The sequence below is a fragment of the Archocentrus centrarchus genome, chromosome 16 (assembly GCF_007364275.1).
Source record: "Archocentrus centrarchus isolate MPI-CPG fArcCen1 chromosome 16, fArcCen1, whole genome shotgun sequence".
NCBI lineage: Eukaryota > Metazoa > Chordata > Actinopteri > Cichliformes > Cichlidae > Archocentrus > Archocentrus centrarchus.
In genome coordinates, this window is record NC_044361.1 from 34,697,965 (window position 1) to 34,714,622 (window position 16,658).

At 44.4% G+C, this 16,658-nt stretch overlaps 1 protein-coding gene across 1 annotated transcript; it reads left to right on the forward strand.

Annotated features, from left to right (window-relative positions):
* The first annotated feature begins 4,855 nt into the window (after positions 1-4,855).
* Positions 4,856-12,744, forward strand: LOC115794400 (acidic leucine-rich nuclear phosphoprotein 32 family member E-like). Its single transcript, XM_030749900.1, has 7 exons — positions 4,856-5,056; positions 7,616-7,765; positions 8,557-8,679; positions 9,003-9,162; positions 9,565-9,692; positions 10,380-10,446; positions 10,769-12,744. The coding sequence occupies exons 1-7, from the start codon at positions 5,003-5,005 to the stop codon at positions 10,846-10,848; spliced, it is 762 nt and encodes a 253-aa protein (XP_030605760.1). The 5' UTR covers positions 4,856-5,002; the 3' UTR covers positions 10,849-12,744.
* The last annotated feature ends 3,914 nt before the right edge of the window (positions 12,745-16,658 follow it).

Here is a 16,658-nt window from a genome sequence, read left to right on the forward strand (position 1 = left end):
GGTCCAAGCTGCTGCTAAAAAACTGGGAACTGGAAAAAAAATCCACTTTATTAACAATCACAAACAAAGATCATCACCCACACTCAGCAGTCCAGGCAAGGAACGATCATCAGGATGTTTCAACACCAGTCCAGGTGACTTCTTCAGTCGCAGTTGACTCGAGGTTTCTCCAACCTCATAACAGCACAATGAGCCCAGATCCATTTCCCGATCGCTGATATTTATTAATTAACGATCTGTGCAGGAGTTGGTGCATTCAGGTCATTAGGCTGAGGTTAGGGGAGGCAGGGAGCTAAGATACCTGGGATAGCAAACCTGTCCACACCTGTTCCATAAAAAAGGACACACACACACAACAATCTGATTCTTCTGAGTAATAAATTTAAAGAAATTCTATTTTCTTAATAGAATAAATCCCAACTGATCACAATTGTGTCCTAAATGTAAGACAAGTGTAGGAACATATCCATCTTTTCTGGGAATACCCTTACATATCCAAATTCTGGAAATGTGTAACTAAAGAGAGAAGTGTAATTGTACAGAGTAAAGTTTGTAAAGATCCGGGGCAGTGTCTGCTGGGGCCGCCTTCCCCACATAATGGATTAAAAGGTCAAAAACTTGAGCTGACTAATAACCTACTATTTTTAGTTGGAAATGCATTCTGCAAAACTGGATTCATAATAACCCTCCTACAGTAACTCAATGGTACAAGGAAATATTTAGAATAATTCCAGTCTAAGTGCAAAATGAAGTGGCAAAACTGAAAGCTTTAAGACCCTTAAAGCTTTCAGCCCCTGATGGATTATCTGCCCGGTGATCTACGTTCTGACCTACTTAAAGGAGAACCTAATAACTTTTTGATTATATACTTATGTATAATTTTTTTTTTTTAGTTCTTCACATTTAGTTTGTATCATAATTATACCAGATATGGGTTGTATCTGTTTTTTTTTTCCCTTTTGTGAAAATAGATGAATAAGAAGTAAAAAAAAATAACAATAATCTGATTCTTTGCAGGAATGCAGGCTTATATGATGAACCTGTTTGAAATGAGGTTCACCATAATTCAGTTTGCAGCAGTTCTGTCCGGTGCTATGCTGCAGCCTTTAGGACAATCATGAATTAATGCAGCTCCAGATGAATTCATAAAGGTCGAGTTACGCTGGATCCTCTGCAGCAGGGAGAGGAAACATGAGCTGATGGGATTTTTTTTTCCCCACCAGCCGTCCTCTCACCTGCAGAAAGCAACACGGTGAGAACGCACAGTGAAGCATCCAAGATGAACACCACACTTCTCCTAAATGAATTCTTTGTGGCATTTTCCACCAAAGCCGAGGAAAGCACGAAAAGAAAGGAGGTTTCATAAGCTGTGCTGTGAGACACAGACGTCAGTGACAAAGATGCTGAAGCAATAATCCAGATCACACCACAACAGAGAACAGGGGCTAAACATATACAACCGGGTGAGACACAGGTGAGACTCATTAACAGCAGGAAGTAAAACTAGCCTACAAAATAAAACAGGAAGTAACCAAAGAAGGCTCATACCAACCTGAATACAAACACAAACGGACCAACAGGAACCAGAAAACAGAGAAAACTAAAACCTGCAAAAGGAGGAACAGAGTTCAGTTTCTAAAGAGGTTCAGAGCTCCAGGCTCCGCCCCCTCAGAGACCCTCAGTCCAGCCATGATCTGATGTCTGACGTTACCTCTGCGATGTGTTTTCTGTCGTGCTGGAGTTCGATTCAGCTGAACGGACCTCTGAGTCCATCAGATCCACCTGAGGGTCTCTGACTCTGTACAGAGGACAGATGGTTCTGCTGTGCTGACCTGGAAATGTGAACAACTGAAATTCAACTCTACAACTTGTGCTCGAGGAGTTTTGCTGTAGGCAGACTCAGACCCATGACTGAGCAACTGAAACAGGCTCCGGCTGTAATCAGCTGTAGCCCGTCCTCGTGAGCCGCAGTCTTCACACATCTTCATCTGTAGTGTGAACCGCTGCAAAGTCAGAAAGACTGGAACAAGTTTTATTCTCAGTGTGTAACTTCCTGAAGGTTCTGCGGCCACAATCGTGGAAACCATGGAACTGTTCATCAATAACCTGCAGATATGTCTGAACCCACAGCTCTGAACATCACCCTGAACGCAGCTTTGTAAAAAATCAATCTGTACAAATAAAGATTGTGAGCTTCACTGAATTGACCAAAGTCAGTTTAAGGTTGTCCGTGATTCAGTTTGCTCAGGTGGTCATGAAGTGATCTGACCGCACAGCTGGAATAAAGGAGAAGTTTCTCTGGATCATCTGATGTTTTTCACAGGTGCTTCTCATTCACATAAACGACCTGCATGAAGCAACAGTGAAGTCTGTCAGATGATCCGGTTGTAGTCTATCTTCAGGACGTTTTGAGTTTCTCCACAGCAGACCCACATCAGCAACATCCACCCTCTGAGAACCAAACTTCTCTTTTTCCGAGTCCTTATCGATTCATATCTTTAATTATAGGTTAAAATGAGGCAGCAGACTCAAACCTGGAAACCAGCATGCTTAGCTATCGGTTTCTTGTGGTGGTATTGTGGTCCTGGGTCTGCGACTCCTTGTTTCTTAGTTTATGATCTTTTGTAGTTTTGTTACCTTACTGTTACTGTTTTGTTATATTGTTTCTTGTGTTCCTCTTATGTATTCTTAGTTCGTTCTCATTGCTTTACACCATAGTTCTCCCTGTGTCCCTGAAGTGTTTCCCCGCTGTGTGCAGTTCTTTTGTTTATTTTTCACAGTGCCTGTCTCCCTGTATTGCATAGCTTTCCTGCTGGTCATTCATGAAATATGAGGATAAATAGAGAAGCTCAAGAGAAGCAATAATACACAAGGTAACAAGGAACCAGGCAGGAAACACAGTGGGAACAAATCAGGCTGAAGTAAAACAGGAAGTAATGAACACAGAGACCAGGATGAAGACGTGAACTTGAGACAGAAGATAATACGACTAAACACAGAGGACACTGAGGAAAGGACACAAAGCTGGGACCAAGGCTGGGAATACAAAGGGAATTAACCTAACAACAAAAGCAGGCAGGGAACTAAAGGCACAAAGAACTGAGTGGGAAGCAAGATAAACTGGACACGACTAAACGGGAAACCAGACAACCCTGGTAACAGGACCAAGAGATGGAGACAAAACCAGACACAGAAACATGAAGGAGACAGGACGCTCAGGAAACAGACACATGAATGAACATGAGAGACACAGAGGGATAGAATAGAATAGAATAGAATAGAATAGAATAGAATAGAATAGAATAGAATAGAATGCCTTTATTGTCATTATACAGGATGTACAATGAGATTGGAGGGCCACTCCTGTTCAGTGCCATGTAACAGAAAATCAAACTCTCTAAAATGAAAATAAAAATATTATAAAAATATTATAATCTAGTATAATCAATATGATCAAGAGATAGCTGCTAAACTAAAGCATTGACAAGTGAGGACACCATGAATGACGTCAGCCTTTGCTATACGTTACACTGTAGCTCTGCAAAGACTACCCACAGGAGTCTAAATCAGGCCCGAGCGGTTAGAGCAGCAGCAGAGCTGAAACTGCACATAGAGAAAATGTTGCAGAGGGTCTAATATGACCGACTGCAGCCTGCTGATCATAAACCATCTTTATGTGCAAGACACTGCAGACACTTCAAAGTGAGATTGATTTCACGGTTTTCCTCCACCACAAGATAAAAATTCACCTTTCAGGATGTCTGAGGCTCCGGCAGACTTTACATAACCCAGGAGCATAAAAATAACAAAGGTGCCCCGAGGCCTTTTGAGATGGCTGGAAGGTCTTTGGTAGGGCCTTTTGTTTAGCTCAGCAGTCACACTGGTGGAAGGCCAAAGGTCAGGAGGATCCCTGCAAATGGATGATTCTCTGACAAAAGCACAGTTTGCATTGGATTGAAAATCTTCCCTCACTGTGTTTCAAAGATCTTCAAATTTTTTCAGAGTAATTCATCTGATTTTTTTGTTCCACATCTTTCTGCCACACCACCCCTGGGGGGCTCTTAATATTAATAAGAAGTTTACCCGGACACCTTCCTGAGACAACCCCTGCTAGATTAGTGGCTCCTGCCAGGATTGAACTGTGTGAACCACTTCACTGTGGATTCATAAGGAAAACAATAATGATAATAATAAAATGATAATAATTTTTAATAAACATAAAAAGATGGAGGCCAGCCAGGTGGTTAGCATTACTGCCTCACAGCAAGAAGGTCGAATCCACCATCTGGCCAGTTTGCATGGGTTCTCTCTGGGTTCTCCAGCTTCCTCCCACAGTCCAGAGACATGTGGTCAGTGGGGTTAGATTACCTGGTGAGTCTGAAATGCCCACAGGTGTGAGTGGTTGTTTGTCTCTCTGTGTGAGCCCTGACAGTCAGAAAATGGATGGATAAAAAGATGATATTAATCATGATTAACGTTGCAATAAACCCTGAAAGCAGCCAACAGCCACTGTGGTCAGATAAAAGTCACGAGGCTGGAGTTAAATAATGTTTGTACACGTGATCTACTGATGTAAACATTGTCCTCATTTTGTGTTAATCGATGAAACATGATCAAAGTGATCATTAAAATATGGCGCCAACAAGGACAAAGAATGGGCGCCCGTAAAGTTTAAATGTTTCATGTTCACTCGATTATTGGTCACGCTAAAATGACGCATTCGCAATTGCAACCAATTGCAGATGACCGTTTTGCATAATAAGATGCTAGGGAGGGTCTTAGTGTGTTGATGGCATTTGGACCAATAAGAGGTCAAGATCATTAAAACATGAATATTCATTAGCTGGGGGCGTGGTCTAACCGTGGAGGACCGGCAACAGCGAACATGGAGGTTTAGTTGTCGCCTGGTGTCCGTTGGAGAAGGAGGTCTCACTGACGCGCATTTTATTTTCACTTTTCCTTTGTTATACTTTGTTTTTTTGCCCTCTGCTCGGGCTTCAACATGGAGATGAAGAAGAGGATTAGTCTGGAGCTGAGGAACAGAAATCCCGCCGAGGTGAGTAACTACAGCACTTTAATTTATTTATTTCCTGGAGAAACTGGTGAAGGATGCCGTGTGAAGCCGACATGACGATGCTGATAATGTTCAGCGAGGGCGGCCGTCGACTTTTCCCGACCTGTGGACTGATGAATGCGCTCTTCTGCCGGTTTGTATGACCCGTTTTGAAGCGCCCCGTCCGCGGCTCCAACATGGAGGAAACTCCACTCGGTCCTGGAGGAGCCGCCGCGTGCAGGCTCACTCGCTCCCTCTCCCGCGCTCACTTCTCGCAGGGCAGCCTCGCGCGAGCCTCCCGCAGCTAGCACACGGGCTAACAGGCTAACCTGGCGAGCGCCCAGCTCGCGTAACGGAACCGCGGTCGGATCAGCGCGCTCGGGGGCCCCGCTGGTGCTCGGGGGTACAGAAAAAATCCATCCCCGTACGGTGGCTAGGCTCGGCTAAATTTGTTTGAATGCCCGGGGGTGACCGAGCGGCCGAGCAGGCTCCCATTTTAACCTTCAGTGTTAAAGTTACTGATCCACAATGCTGTGATGGCGTTTGGAGCCAGACTCCATTTTCAAGCACACAACTTTTATGCTTACATAATTCTAGCCCAAGTAACTTTTCTATCATAGCACCATTAAAGGCTGTCCAGAGTTTATGTGACGTTGTGGGTCAGTTCGGCTCAAACTTTGCTGAAATTCAGCCCTTTGCTCAGATTGAATCCGAGTTTAAAGAGTTGTTGTTCAGCCTGTTGTTCCCGCCCTCGTCGTTGTTTTTAGCCACACGGGTGCTGCGCGCCGCGCTGTTAAATCGGTCCTAAATTACACGAGGTTCGGTGGGAGGCGGATTTAAACGATGGAGGGGGTTTTTAAAAAGTTCCTAAGACTGTCACACGCATAAGTTTGCTTGGTGGGGTCTTCTTCCTCTACTGCTGGTGACGGTGAGGTTGAGCGTCGGCGCCCTGGTCCCACACTAACCGTTGTGTGGATGTAATTCATCGGCAGAGGAGGCGTGCTGGCTGGGATGAGCCTCAACGGACTAAAGTGGCCCTCAGTTTGTTGAGGAGTCTTAAATCGGGATTTAAACGTGTTTCTACCAGATGCCTCTCGTATGAACAGACTAGGCTTATAAACGAACAATTACAGCATTAAACCACGTGTTTATGTGACTGATACAGCTGATTATCAGTTACATACAGGAAGCTCCAGCCATTATTATCAAAGCAACTGAATCATCTTTTGAGGGCCTAAGCTGGCTCAGACCATGAAATATGGCCACGGGGCTGGTGAAACTTCGTTTGGGGCAATGCAAAATGGCTCTATAGCGCCACCTGCAAACCTGCAGCAGAGAAGCCCCGCCCACTGAAATGCACGGTTGCATCCCGTGTTGATGTCACAGCAGCGGTCTCAAACACAGTGCTAGCAGACATTTCAGGAGAACTTGCAAAGAAAAATATGTAGATGTTTCTATGAACTTGCCTCGAATTCTTTGATCAGATCTGGATGCCAGACTTTTAGTTGCTTCCCACCTCGGTCCTAAAAATATGGGGGCATCATCTACATACACGTAGTTGAATCTGTGCTCCTTCAGGATGTACAGTTTGCAGTTGTGTGCTGCCCCCTTCAGCCTGGAACAGCTGCTGCCTCATTGCATAGGCTGCCTACTATATCAAAGTAAAACAAGTACCACCCCGTTTTCTGAACTTTGGTCCAATCATTTTAAGAGGGACCTGGTTGCAGGGAAGAGGGCACCACCATACCTCAACTCCATTCTGGATCTCCACAGGAAGTTGGTCTTCTTCGTGAGTTTATCAATGGGAAAGTCCCTACCTGATCCAAACTCCAGCCAGTAGGTGGCGGTAATGCACCTCTAAGTTGGTATGCCAACTGCCATTGTTTATTTGTGGTTTCTGACATTTCGGGATAAATAAAACTGACCCTAGGTCAAAGTGACTCAGGAACATCATTACTGAGAAACAAACATAAATGGAGGGTTAAAAAACCTGAAAATGTAAATTAACTAACTGTAAAAATAAAGCCGGCAGGTTTAATTGTTTTAAATCTGCCGGCTACATCATGTGGAACAGGCACTTCCACCATAAAGGTCACGTGACTTCTGGTATGGGAACAACTTCCAGTGGAATTCCGTAATGGAGTTGAGGTATGGTGGCGCCCTCTTGCCTGCAGCCAGGTACTCTTGTGTGACCATTTTGGGTTTAGTAGGCGGTTTGGGCGCCGCCTTTTCCGTGTGCAGGCATTATACTTGAACAAACTCCTGGAGATTTATGGCCACAGTCTTTTCCGAGTCTCAGTCTCCATGACCGGCCAATTCTGGAGTAATCCACATGCCGGTCTTTAGTTACGCTTGTAGCGCCACCTGGTGGCATTAGGCGATAACTTTCAGATCCAAAAGATGAAACCTTAAACCTGCAGTCTGTGTGTACGCCACCAGGTGGCAACAGGTGTGTAATACGAGCTGTAAGTGCAAGTTAAAAAGTAAATGTTAATAATAACTAATACCATGTGATTTCAATGTTCCTCTTTTGGTCACATGATGCGGTGTCATTGCGCTCAGGTGGCCGAGCTGGTGGTTGATAACTGTCGCTCCAGTGACGGTGAGGTGGAAGGACTCACAGACGAGTATGTGGAGCTGGAGATCCTCAGCATGGTGAACGCCGGACTCAGCTCACTCTCCAAACTGCCCTCGCTGCCCAAACTACGCAAGGTCAGTTCACCCGGCTGCTGCCGGACAGTCTGCAGGTCTCTGATGGACCTGGTTTGTTGTGTATGTAGTTCCTAAGATGGGAAACTTCCTGTAAACCTTCTGCAGTGTGTTAAAACTGGCAGGAAAAAAAAAGAAGCATAATTTTTTTTAATTAAATCATGCCAACTTTAAAACCAGCTTTGCTCAGGCTTGTGTCCATCAGCCATCATAACACATTTTGTTTTAAGATGTAGATTCAACTTACAACCCAGTCACTCAGCCATACCCTTACACTCAGTGGGAAGGGAAGATGGAGGGCGGCCTTTAATCGAAACAAAAAAACTGGTGAATAAAGGCAAAAATAAGTTAATTTTATATGCAGGACACAGCAAAGTTATAAGGTGAAAAATGGCAAAAATGTCGGCTTATGTGACTAAGACAGAATAATTGGAAAAAAATTACATTTATATTAATAAAACGGGCAGATTTATGAGACCAGTGTACAAGGAAGAAACTTAAAGGTACATTTATGTGGACTATTTATTATGTTTCACAGTTAAAGTGAAGTTGGGGTCCATATTGAGTCCCATATTTGGACTGCTGGGACTCTGGAGCATAAAAATTAATTATTTGTTTTTCATCCTCCTGAAAAGCGCAGACTCGGTCAGCATCGTCTGTAAACGCTGATGTCACCTTTCTGAGTACTTCAGTACACTTCAGAGTACTTTTGAAGCAGCAGTCTATCAATATAGATCTGACAGGAATAACTGAACAATCACAGGTGAGCTGAAGTGTGTTTTCTTGTGTTTCAGTTGGAGGTGAGCGATAACACCATCTCGGGGGGTCTGGACTCGCTGGCGGAGAAATGTCCCAACCTGACCCACCTGAACCTGGGCGGGAACAAGATCAAGGAACTGAGCACCATCGAGCCTCTGGTAAGTCTCCCTGGGCCGCCCGTTAATGAAACACCTGAGCCTGACGAATAACTGTGAAACATACCAGCTGATTAACTCTGGGAATCAGATGCTTTTTTTTTTTTTTTTTTTTTTTTTAAGTCTAGTATGGAGCTGAAACAGGTCTTGAGTTTCATTCAGGGGGGAAAAAATGCAGCAAAAAATAACAGTAAAGTAAAATTTACCCATAAAGGGCCAATTTATGAGAAACAGATGTTCATAAACTCAGTGGCAAATTAAAGAGTCCTTGTGTCGCATGATTTTGAGAATAAGATTTTCTGAGCAGCTTTGTTCTTGTCTTGTAGCAAAATCTGAAGAACCTGAAGAGCTTGGACCTGTACAGCTGTGAGATCACGGCGCTGGACGACTACAGAGGCAGTGTCTTTGAGCTCCTGCCTCAGCTCACATACCTGGATGGGTTCGACCAGGAGGATGTCGAGGTGCCCGACTCTGAGGATGACAACGGTGAGTCCTTCCGGTCCCCTGGAGTCCATCAGCATCACCTGAACTAATTAGCCTAGGAAGTGTCCTGGAAAACCAGGGCACAGCCCTGTGAAAGGGCAGTCAGGCAGCATGAGGGTAGGAGGGCTGTGATTAAAGAACAAGAGCCATAAGCACTGGATGGACGAGTGTGAACCCACCTGAAACAGGTGTGCCATGCTGAAGTTCTTACTGGCTCTGGAGCCGTTTTTCATGGGTCTCCAGCGTGTTGGTGCAGATTTTCAGGTCGTGTTTAGCAGCTCAAAAATGTGATTCACTGAAAAATAAAGGCAGGAATTTGCAGGTTTGAAAAGGTGTCCTGAAAGAGGAAGAAAGTTCTGCTTCCTGTTTCTGGAAACGTGTTAATGTTGGGGTGTTTGTTTCCAGATGAGGATGATGAAGCTGGCCCACCTGGAGAAGACGATGACGACGAAGAGGAGGATGATGATGAGGAAGGCTCTGAAGGAGATGAGGACGAGGTCGGCCTGTCGTACCTGATGAAGGAGGGAATCCAGGTGAGCAGTCATGATTAAAAACCTTTATTTATAATGCAGATCCACAGAAGTGATGCAGGTAACCATGCAGACGATTAAAATAAAGACAGAAACATTACTGTACAAACATTAACAGGTATCATCGACACACTGATGTACCCATCCAGAGCTGACATCACGGCTCTGGTGCCGCCGTTTTAAACGCTCGGCGTTGCAGTGATGCTGCCGAGAAACGCTCCCACACCTTTGACAGTCTGCCTCCATTTTCTTTCATTTTCTCCTCTCTGTTCCACCATCATTATGATGTTCATGTTACGTTCTTCTTTGTTGGTATTGTTATTGGCAGACAATGGAGGCAGTACTGCCCCCATATCTTCCTGTAGTGTATTGCAGCTTCAAAATTACGTACATGGTTGTAGAATATGAGGTGTCGACATTAAATTTCCACGTCAGCTAATTTTTGTAGTCGATGTCATCGATTGTGTTGCCGAATCGTTGCAGCCCTACTTCAGATGACACGAAAAGCCGCCTCTACTCTGCTCACCCGTGTGAGACGGCAGCTCATACCTGTGCAGAGAGTGTCATTCATTATTTAGGACCTTTCCGCGGGGGTGTCTCTCCCAATGGAGATGACTGTGTTTGCAAATGTGAATGAAGTCATTTAAACTTTTTAATTTAATATGATTTTTTTTTTCCCCTTCCTCTAAGGATGAAGAGGACGATGGAGACTACGTTGAGGAGGAGGAAGAAGATGAGGAGGAAGATGAGGATGGAGGTTTGTGTTGATGACGATGATGAAATGTGTTTGTGTGTTACAGCAGTAATCAGGCTGGTTATGGTCAAAGTGGGTTGTGTGAAATTCAGTGGGTTAAATCTCTTGTCAGTGTAGCTACGGCTGGTTTCAAAAACGCTTTCAGCCGAATTCATTAGTTCAAGTCAGCCAAAAGCGTTTAGTTCAAAAATTCCAGGGTATTAAAAACTGACCAGAAAATTCCTCAAATTTCAAATGCACTTATTTATATTTGAAAAGTCTAAATGTAGATTTGCAGCAACATGTTGTGTGAGCAGTTGATTGACGGCTGTTTTGATTTCCTCAGATGAGGACAGCGCCGCTGTTCAGGGAGAGAAGAGGAAGAGAGACGCAGACGATGAAGGTGACGACGACGACGACGAGTAGTTGAACCATCTTTGTACACTATAACATCTGACCCCTCCCACTGCCCCTCCCCTTGCCTCCGATGACCTCTGACCCGGCAGGATGTGGCCTCGGAGCCGCAGACAGACAGGAAGCTGAGATCAGGTTCATCTCCAAGTTCATCTCTGTATTTACAGCATGGTGCTGTCACTGTTGTCCCGTCAGATGGTCAGCAGCAAGCCTGAAATCAGTAACGAGTTGATAACGGAGCTCAGAAACACGCTGCGTTCGCTCAAACGTACCGTGCACACACAAAGGTTTCAGGAAAATCATGAAGAACAATAAAATTAAAAACGCACTGGCAGCTCGGCGGGAAAACGTCCCCGTCTGACAGCTGACTGAGTCTGGATCCGGCTTCATCAGGTCTTCCTCATCTCAGTTTTCAGGACTTCCATCCAAACGCCATCCAGCCGGTCGCTCGCTTGCTGCAGAGGGCGAGAAGCAGTCATTTAAATCAGGTTCAGGGTTAGCCAATTGAACCAGTTCTTCAGTGTGTAGGCACGTGGTCCGGTTGGAAGAATCGGCACAAGTTTTTTTTTTTTTTTTTTTTTTTTTTTTTTTTTAACTTTTTAACCTGTGAGGTTAAAGAGGCGTTCCTCGTGGGAAAAGTCCCAAAGCCAAGCTTCGCTTTGCACGCCACTGGTGACATCGTCGTATGCTTGCCGCTACGGTGCAGGTACCCGCTGCGGTATTCTCCTGATAGGTGTCGCCACTCAGACAGAACCTCCACATCAGCGCTGGAGGAGAAAACTGGCCTTCCCAATCAAACCAGTTCTCCTGATTCTGAAGTTTCTCCTGATCTTTTCAAACCGTTGCAGCTTCACCGTCTGTGATCTGTGAATCTGACACAAACCGACACGATCTTCTGTCTTCAACCACCTCGAAGCAGCACGGCACGCCATGTTACAAAAATCAACAGTGCATGAGCACAGAAATGGAGGCTGTTGCACGGCGCTGTTCGGTGTATGAAACTGGCTTTCGGGGGGGGGGGGTCATTCTGTTGATCGATCTGTTTGTTCTGTCAGCTCTTGGCTGGATTGAATGCACAGCTGCTGCCAGAAGGGGGCGGTAGTGTACCTACAGGCTGTTCTGTAGCCATCTTTAAAGATTCAGAGAGCAGAGGATGAAGGAGGGAATTTATGATGATTGCAGACACAAACGAGTCTGTTTTTATTTTATGAAGCAAATCAGCTGGAAACCCGTTTCCTTTGTTTTCATTCAGTTTTTAATCTGCAGCTTGTAAATAAAATACAAAGTAGAAGCGGCCCGTGGCGAAGCAGATCTGGATCCAGACTCTATAAACACTGTCAGACCTCCCGCCTGGAAAACGCATTGTGTTCCTGTAGCTCCGTTAATTAACATCGTTAAGTGATCAGCTGGAAGGCCAGGTCCTCCCACTCAGACCAGTTCTGATCCTGAATGTGTGAATCCAGACACTACACTACCCATGAGTCTCAGCAGCTGTCCCAACTGCAGCTGCTGATTGGTCCAAAAGTTCATCCAGAGTCTGTCACCTTTCTCTGTGCTCTCTGATTGGATGTTTCCATAGCAGTGCACTCTGGGACTTGTAGTTAGCTCCTCCCCTGAGCTTTTTTTTAAAGTGACTGTTACTGCTTTAACCCCACCCCCTGTCACCTGTTTGTCTGCGGCTCCCTGTCCGGCCCCCCTGGCCGCCCCCCCCCCCGTGTAAATAGCAGTGAACTGGTCTCTATAGATTTTGTGGTGTTGTCTGTTTGGCCCTGATCTGTCGTGTTGAGTTTGGAAGCGTGAAGCCGGAGCACCGCTCCTCCTCCTCCGACCTAATTTTATTTTTTTATTCCTGTCTTCTGATCGTGTTGCTGTAACCAGAGTGTTTTTGAATAAAACAACTGAAATCTCCACGTTTCCTCCTTCGCTCTGCAACCACTTCGCCTTTATCGTCAGTTTTTCAGAGCAGAACCGTCCATGAATATATCAGATTCAGTTTAATGAGATGCAAAACATTTTTGTTCTATTTTAATATTGAACAATCAGAATGAAAAGTCAACTTTTATTAAATTTGTCTGACATTTATAAAATAAAAAAATCAAAATGACTGTCACTTCATTTGTATATTACTCATAGAAGAAGAAGGCTGCAAGGGTTTGTTGTATTTATAATTTCTTTTTTAACTCGGTAAGATGCATCAAAACGGAACCAATCCAAAAATGAAGGAAAGTTCAAGCACTGAATGTTTTGAGTATTTCAGCTCCTCTCACTGCCTCCAGATTAAATTTCAGTGAGTTTCTATTAGAAACTATAGCTCGGTGGCAGAACCTGAATTCTTAAGGTGGATGTCTGTGGTGCAGAGGACCTGCGGCAGGTATCACACCTGTCGGGGGGGGGGGGGGGGGGGGGGGGGGGTTGTTGCTGTAGTTGTAGCTCTCTGCCTGCAGAGGGCAGAGTTGTCCTGTTATCAGTGAGGTTTTACAACATGACCTTCAGGTATTATGAGAATAAGTCGGGTGTTCCTTTATGAAGGCAGTAAGTTATTTTTTTTTCCCTATGAGCCACGCCCAGTTTTGCAGTTTTTTTTTTTAAATAAAGTCTTGCAATGCGCACATCAGTCATTTACTGATGAATGGTTCCTCCTGCTGGCAGTTCATCAAATGACTTGATTTGAATCAAACTTCCTGCTGTAAAGATGATCACGCATCAGTGACCTGTCTGTGTGTGTGCGCACACACGTTTGTTGCCTCGCTGGGACCTGTACCTGTGTGAACATGTTGGTCCTCAGAGGGCGTTACTCAAGTCCTGCTTAAGGTCAGTGTGTCCACTGCGAAGGGAGGCCAAGTCCTAACAAACAGGTGTAGGGGTGTGTGTGTGTGTTTGGAGGGGGGGGGGCATGAACACACACATGCTCAACAGTGTGTGTGATACTGTGAGGATGTTTTCTCCTTATATGGATGTACAGAACAGTGAGGGGCGGAGCCAACAGGACAGTGGCTCTGATTTCTCCGATACAAATTTTCTGCTTCACTTTTTATAGAAACTGCAGAGGAAATAAAACATAATCAGAGCAACGAGCCACACGAGAGCGTTCAGGCATCTTAAAGTGGCGTCATCGTGACGATAAAAATCCTAAAACTGATGAGCTTTGGGTATTAAATGGAAGAAACTGCTTCCCTTTTCTGTTTCCTCACATTAAAGCTGCTGTTTGCTGCTTTATCAAAGGCCCTGAATTCATTATAAGACTCACGTCTGTATTGAAACTTCATCTCTAAAGTCTCAAAGGGCAAACCTGCAGACCTTTGTGTTTGAGGACACTTTCTGAGCTTTTTCAGTCCTCTCAGAGCAGCGGTGGGTGCACAGCGTTGTCCCACACTTTGACTGGCTCTGCAGGCGTCTCTGCATGAGAAGAAATCATGGACGGCTTCTCAGCGCAGACACCTGCAGACTCACCTGTCTCATCTATGACTAGCAGGTGAGTCCCAGGCTCTGGAGATTTTGGTGAAAGTGATGGAAACAGAAAATAAAGCAACAGTAAAAACTAAAAAAATGAGAGTTTTGTCTCTCTGTTGTGTTTTAATTATTTTTCACTTTCACATGAGGGAAAAATTATGGCATGAAGTGACACTGTGTGTGTGAAATGACTGATTGAAACTACTGAGGAACTGAGGAACAATTTCAGAAAAGTGTTCCTCACTGTGAAGCATCATCTACAGTAATAATGTGACGTGCTGCCATCAGATTCAAAATGAGCTCATATTTTTATTAAAATGATTTCCTTAGTTTAAACATCTGATATGTTTACAGTGATCCCCGACTGTTTTTGGGATGGGGTTTGTAGCTTCATGTTTCAGCAGCTCTTCAGCAGCATTAACTTGCAGTAACAGTTTTCTGTTGCAGTGCTGGGGAGGAAATTTGCCCCCGCCCTCTTTACACTGCTTCAAACAGATTAATCAGTCCAACACTGACCTGAAATTTGCTTATGGATATGGGACTTGTTCTTGAAGAGTGACAGGTCACATTAACTCCTGTGTGTGTGTGTGTGTGTATGCAAATAGCTTTGATTTGTTTCAATCGTCAGACTCCACCTGATAAACAAATGAGCCACAGAAACGCAGGAGTTTGCATCCAGTTTGAATGGGAGGTCTGAGACCTGCTGATGCTGGAACACACCTGGAGCACACCTGCTCTTCATCCACTGCAGCAGAGTTGGAGCCAAAGGGTAACCATGACCACCACAGACTGATGACCAATGAGGAATACCCACACACCTGGAGCTGGAGTTAGGTCAAGTAACTACTACTTTTCCATTTTAACCAGTCAGTCTAGAAGAGCCTTTCCACATCCTGATGGACCCAGATGAGTTCTCACTATGTTCTCCTACATGTCAGAATGATCACAGTGAAAAAAATTTTTTTAATCATTTTAGAATCTGGTAATGTGTTCCCTGTCCAGGTTTCTGGATTTTAATCTCGAGGCTCTTCTTGGTTAAATAAAAGGTTTAGAATAATAAATCTGTAACATGCAGTCTGTTTAACCTGCTGAATTTCACTCCCTGCTGGTATCACACCTGCATCTCAGCTCAGACTCAGCACACAGCATTCTGCTCTCATCCAGGAAGACAATCAGCAGGAAGGCTCCTTCCCATGAGCAACCTTTAACTGGATTAACCCACCGATGATGCTTCCCCCCATTAATCTGAGCTGATCTGAGCACCTGTGAGGTGTTTTCAGCAGGAACCAATGAGCCACAGGGACACGCAGAGGAGAGCAGCCTGAAAACCAGCACACTGAGCCTTTATTACTACAGACAGGTGAGCCTCTTCTGTCTACAGGTGTGAACTGAAGGTGTTTCTCATCTCAGCTGAGAGTCAGTCGAAGACGGCAGGTCTCCTAGCAACAAGACCTCACACACTCCAAGTTCAATGTTATCACTTCTGAGGACATTACATTCACTTACATTAATTTCCTGCAGACTGATTAACCAATAAGCAACTTCTAGGTATGAAAACCTGCAGTTCCTCTGCAGTCCAGCAGAGGCGCCAGCTGTGAGTCAGTCCCCACAGACTCCCATGTTAAAACTTTGCAGCAGAAATAAACATGTTTACAGCCTGATACAGAAACTGCTTTCATCTCTGTAGATAATTTCCTCTTCATAACAGCTGTACAAGGGGAGGATGTTTCTATAACATGGATTAAGGCGTAAAGTTTGCATTATCAGGGGTGTGGCTTCTCTGACGGACAGGTGGATGGTGACACAGGCGGCTGTAGCTGCTAGCTGTCTGCTAGGCTTCACCTCAGCAAGCTGGAGTCCTTGAACTGGACCTCTGGACAGTGTTTGTGAAGTTGGAGCCTTTTGGAGCTTTTTTTTTTTTTTTTTTTAAATATATTTCATTGAACATTTACTTTTTATGAAAAAAATGATGAGAGAAAAAGGAAAAAGCAAAAAAAAAAAAAAAAAAAAAAAAAAACCCAAACAAAAAACAACAACAACAAACCCAGAACAGGCCAGCACAGGACATACATAAAATAAAGTAGACTTAACACTGGTTATATTTGAAAATAAAATGTGACCCTCCTTTGCAAAGTATATCCTTTAAATCCTGAGGTAAATAATCCAGAAGGGGTTGCCATATTTTATAAAAGGCACCCAAATTGCCCTTCATTAGGGCACTGAGGCGCTCCATTGGGAAGACCCTAAATGTTTTGGAGCATTTTTAATGCAATTATCTGACCAATAATACAACTGCTATGTGCTTCACTGGACTAACAGACAATCTAAGAAGGCTGAGCTGCAGTTTGCAGTGTATGTTGCTCCCATACAGT

Excerpts from the sequence above, each read along its gene's own strand:
- LOC115794400 (XM_030749900.1), top strand. The coding sequence starts at position 5,003 with ATGGAGATGAAGAAGAGGATTAGTCTGGAGCTGAGGAACAGAAATCCC. Across the intron at positions 7,766-8,556 it reads CGCTGCCCAAACTACGCAAG|TTGGAGGTGAGCGATAACAC; the intron begins GTCAGTTCACCC and ends CTTGTGTTTCAG. Across the intron at positions 9,163-9,564 it reads CGACTCTGAGGATGACAACG|ATGAGGATGATGAAGCTGGC; the intron begins GTGAGTCCTTCC and ends GTTTGTTTCCAG.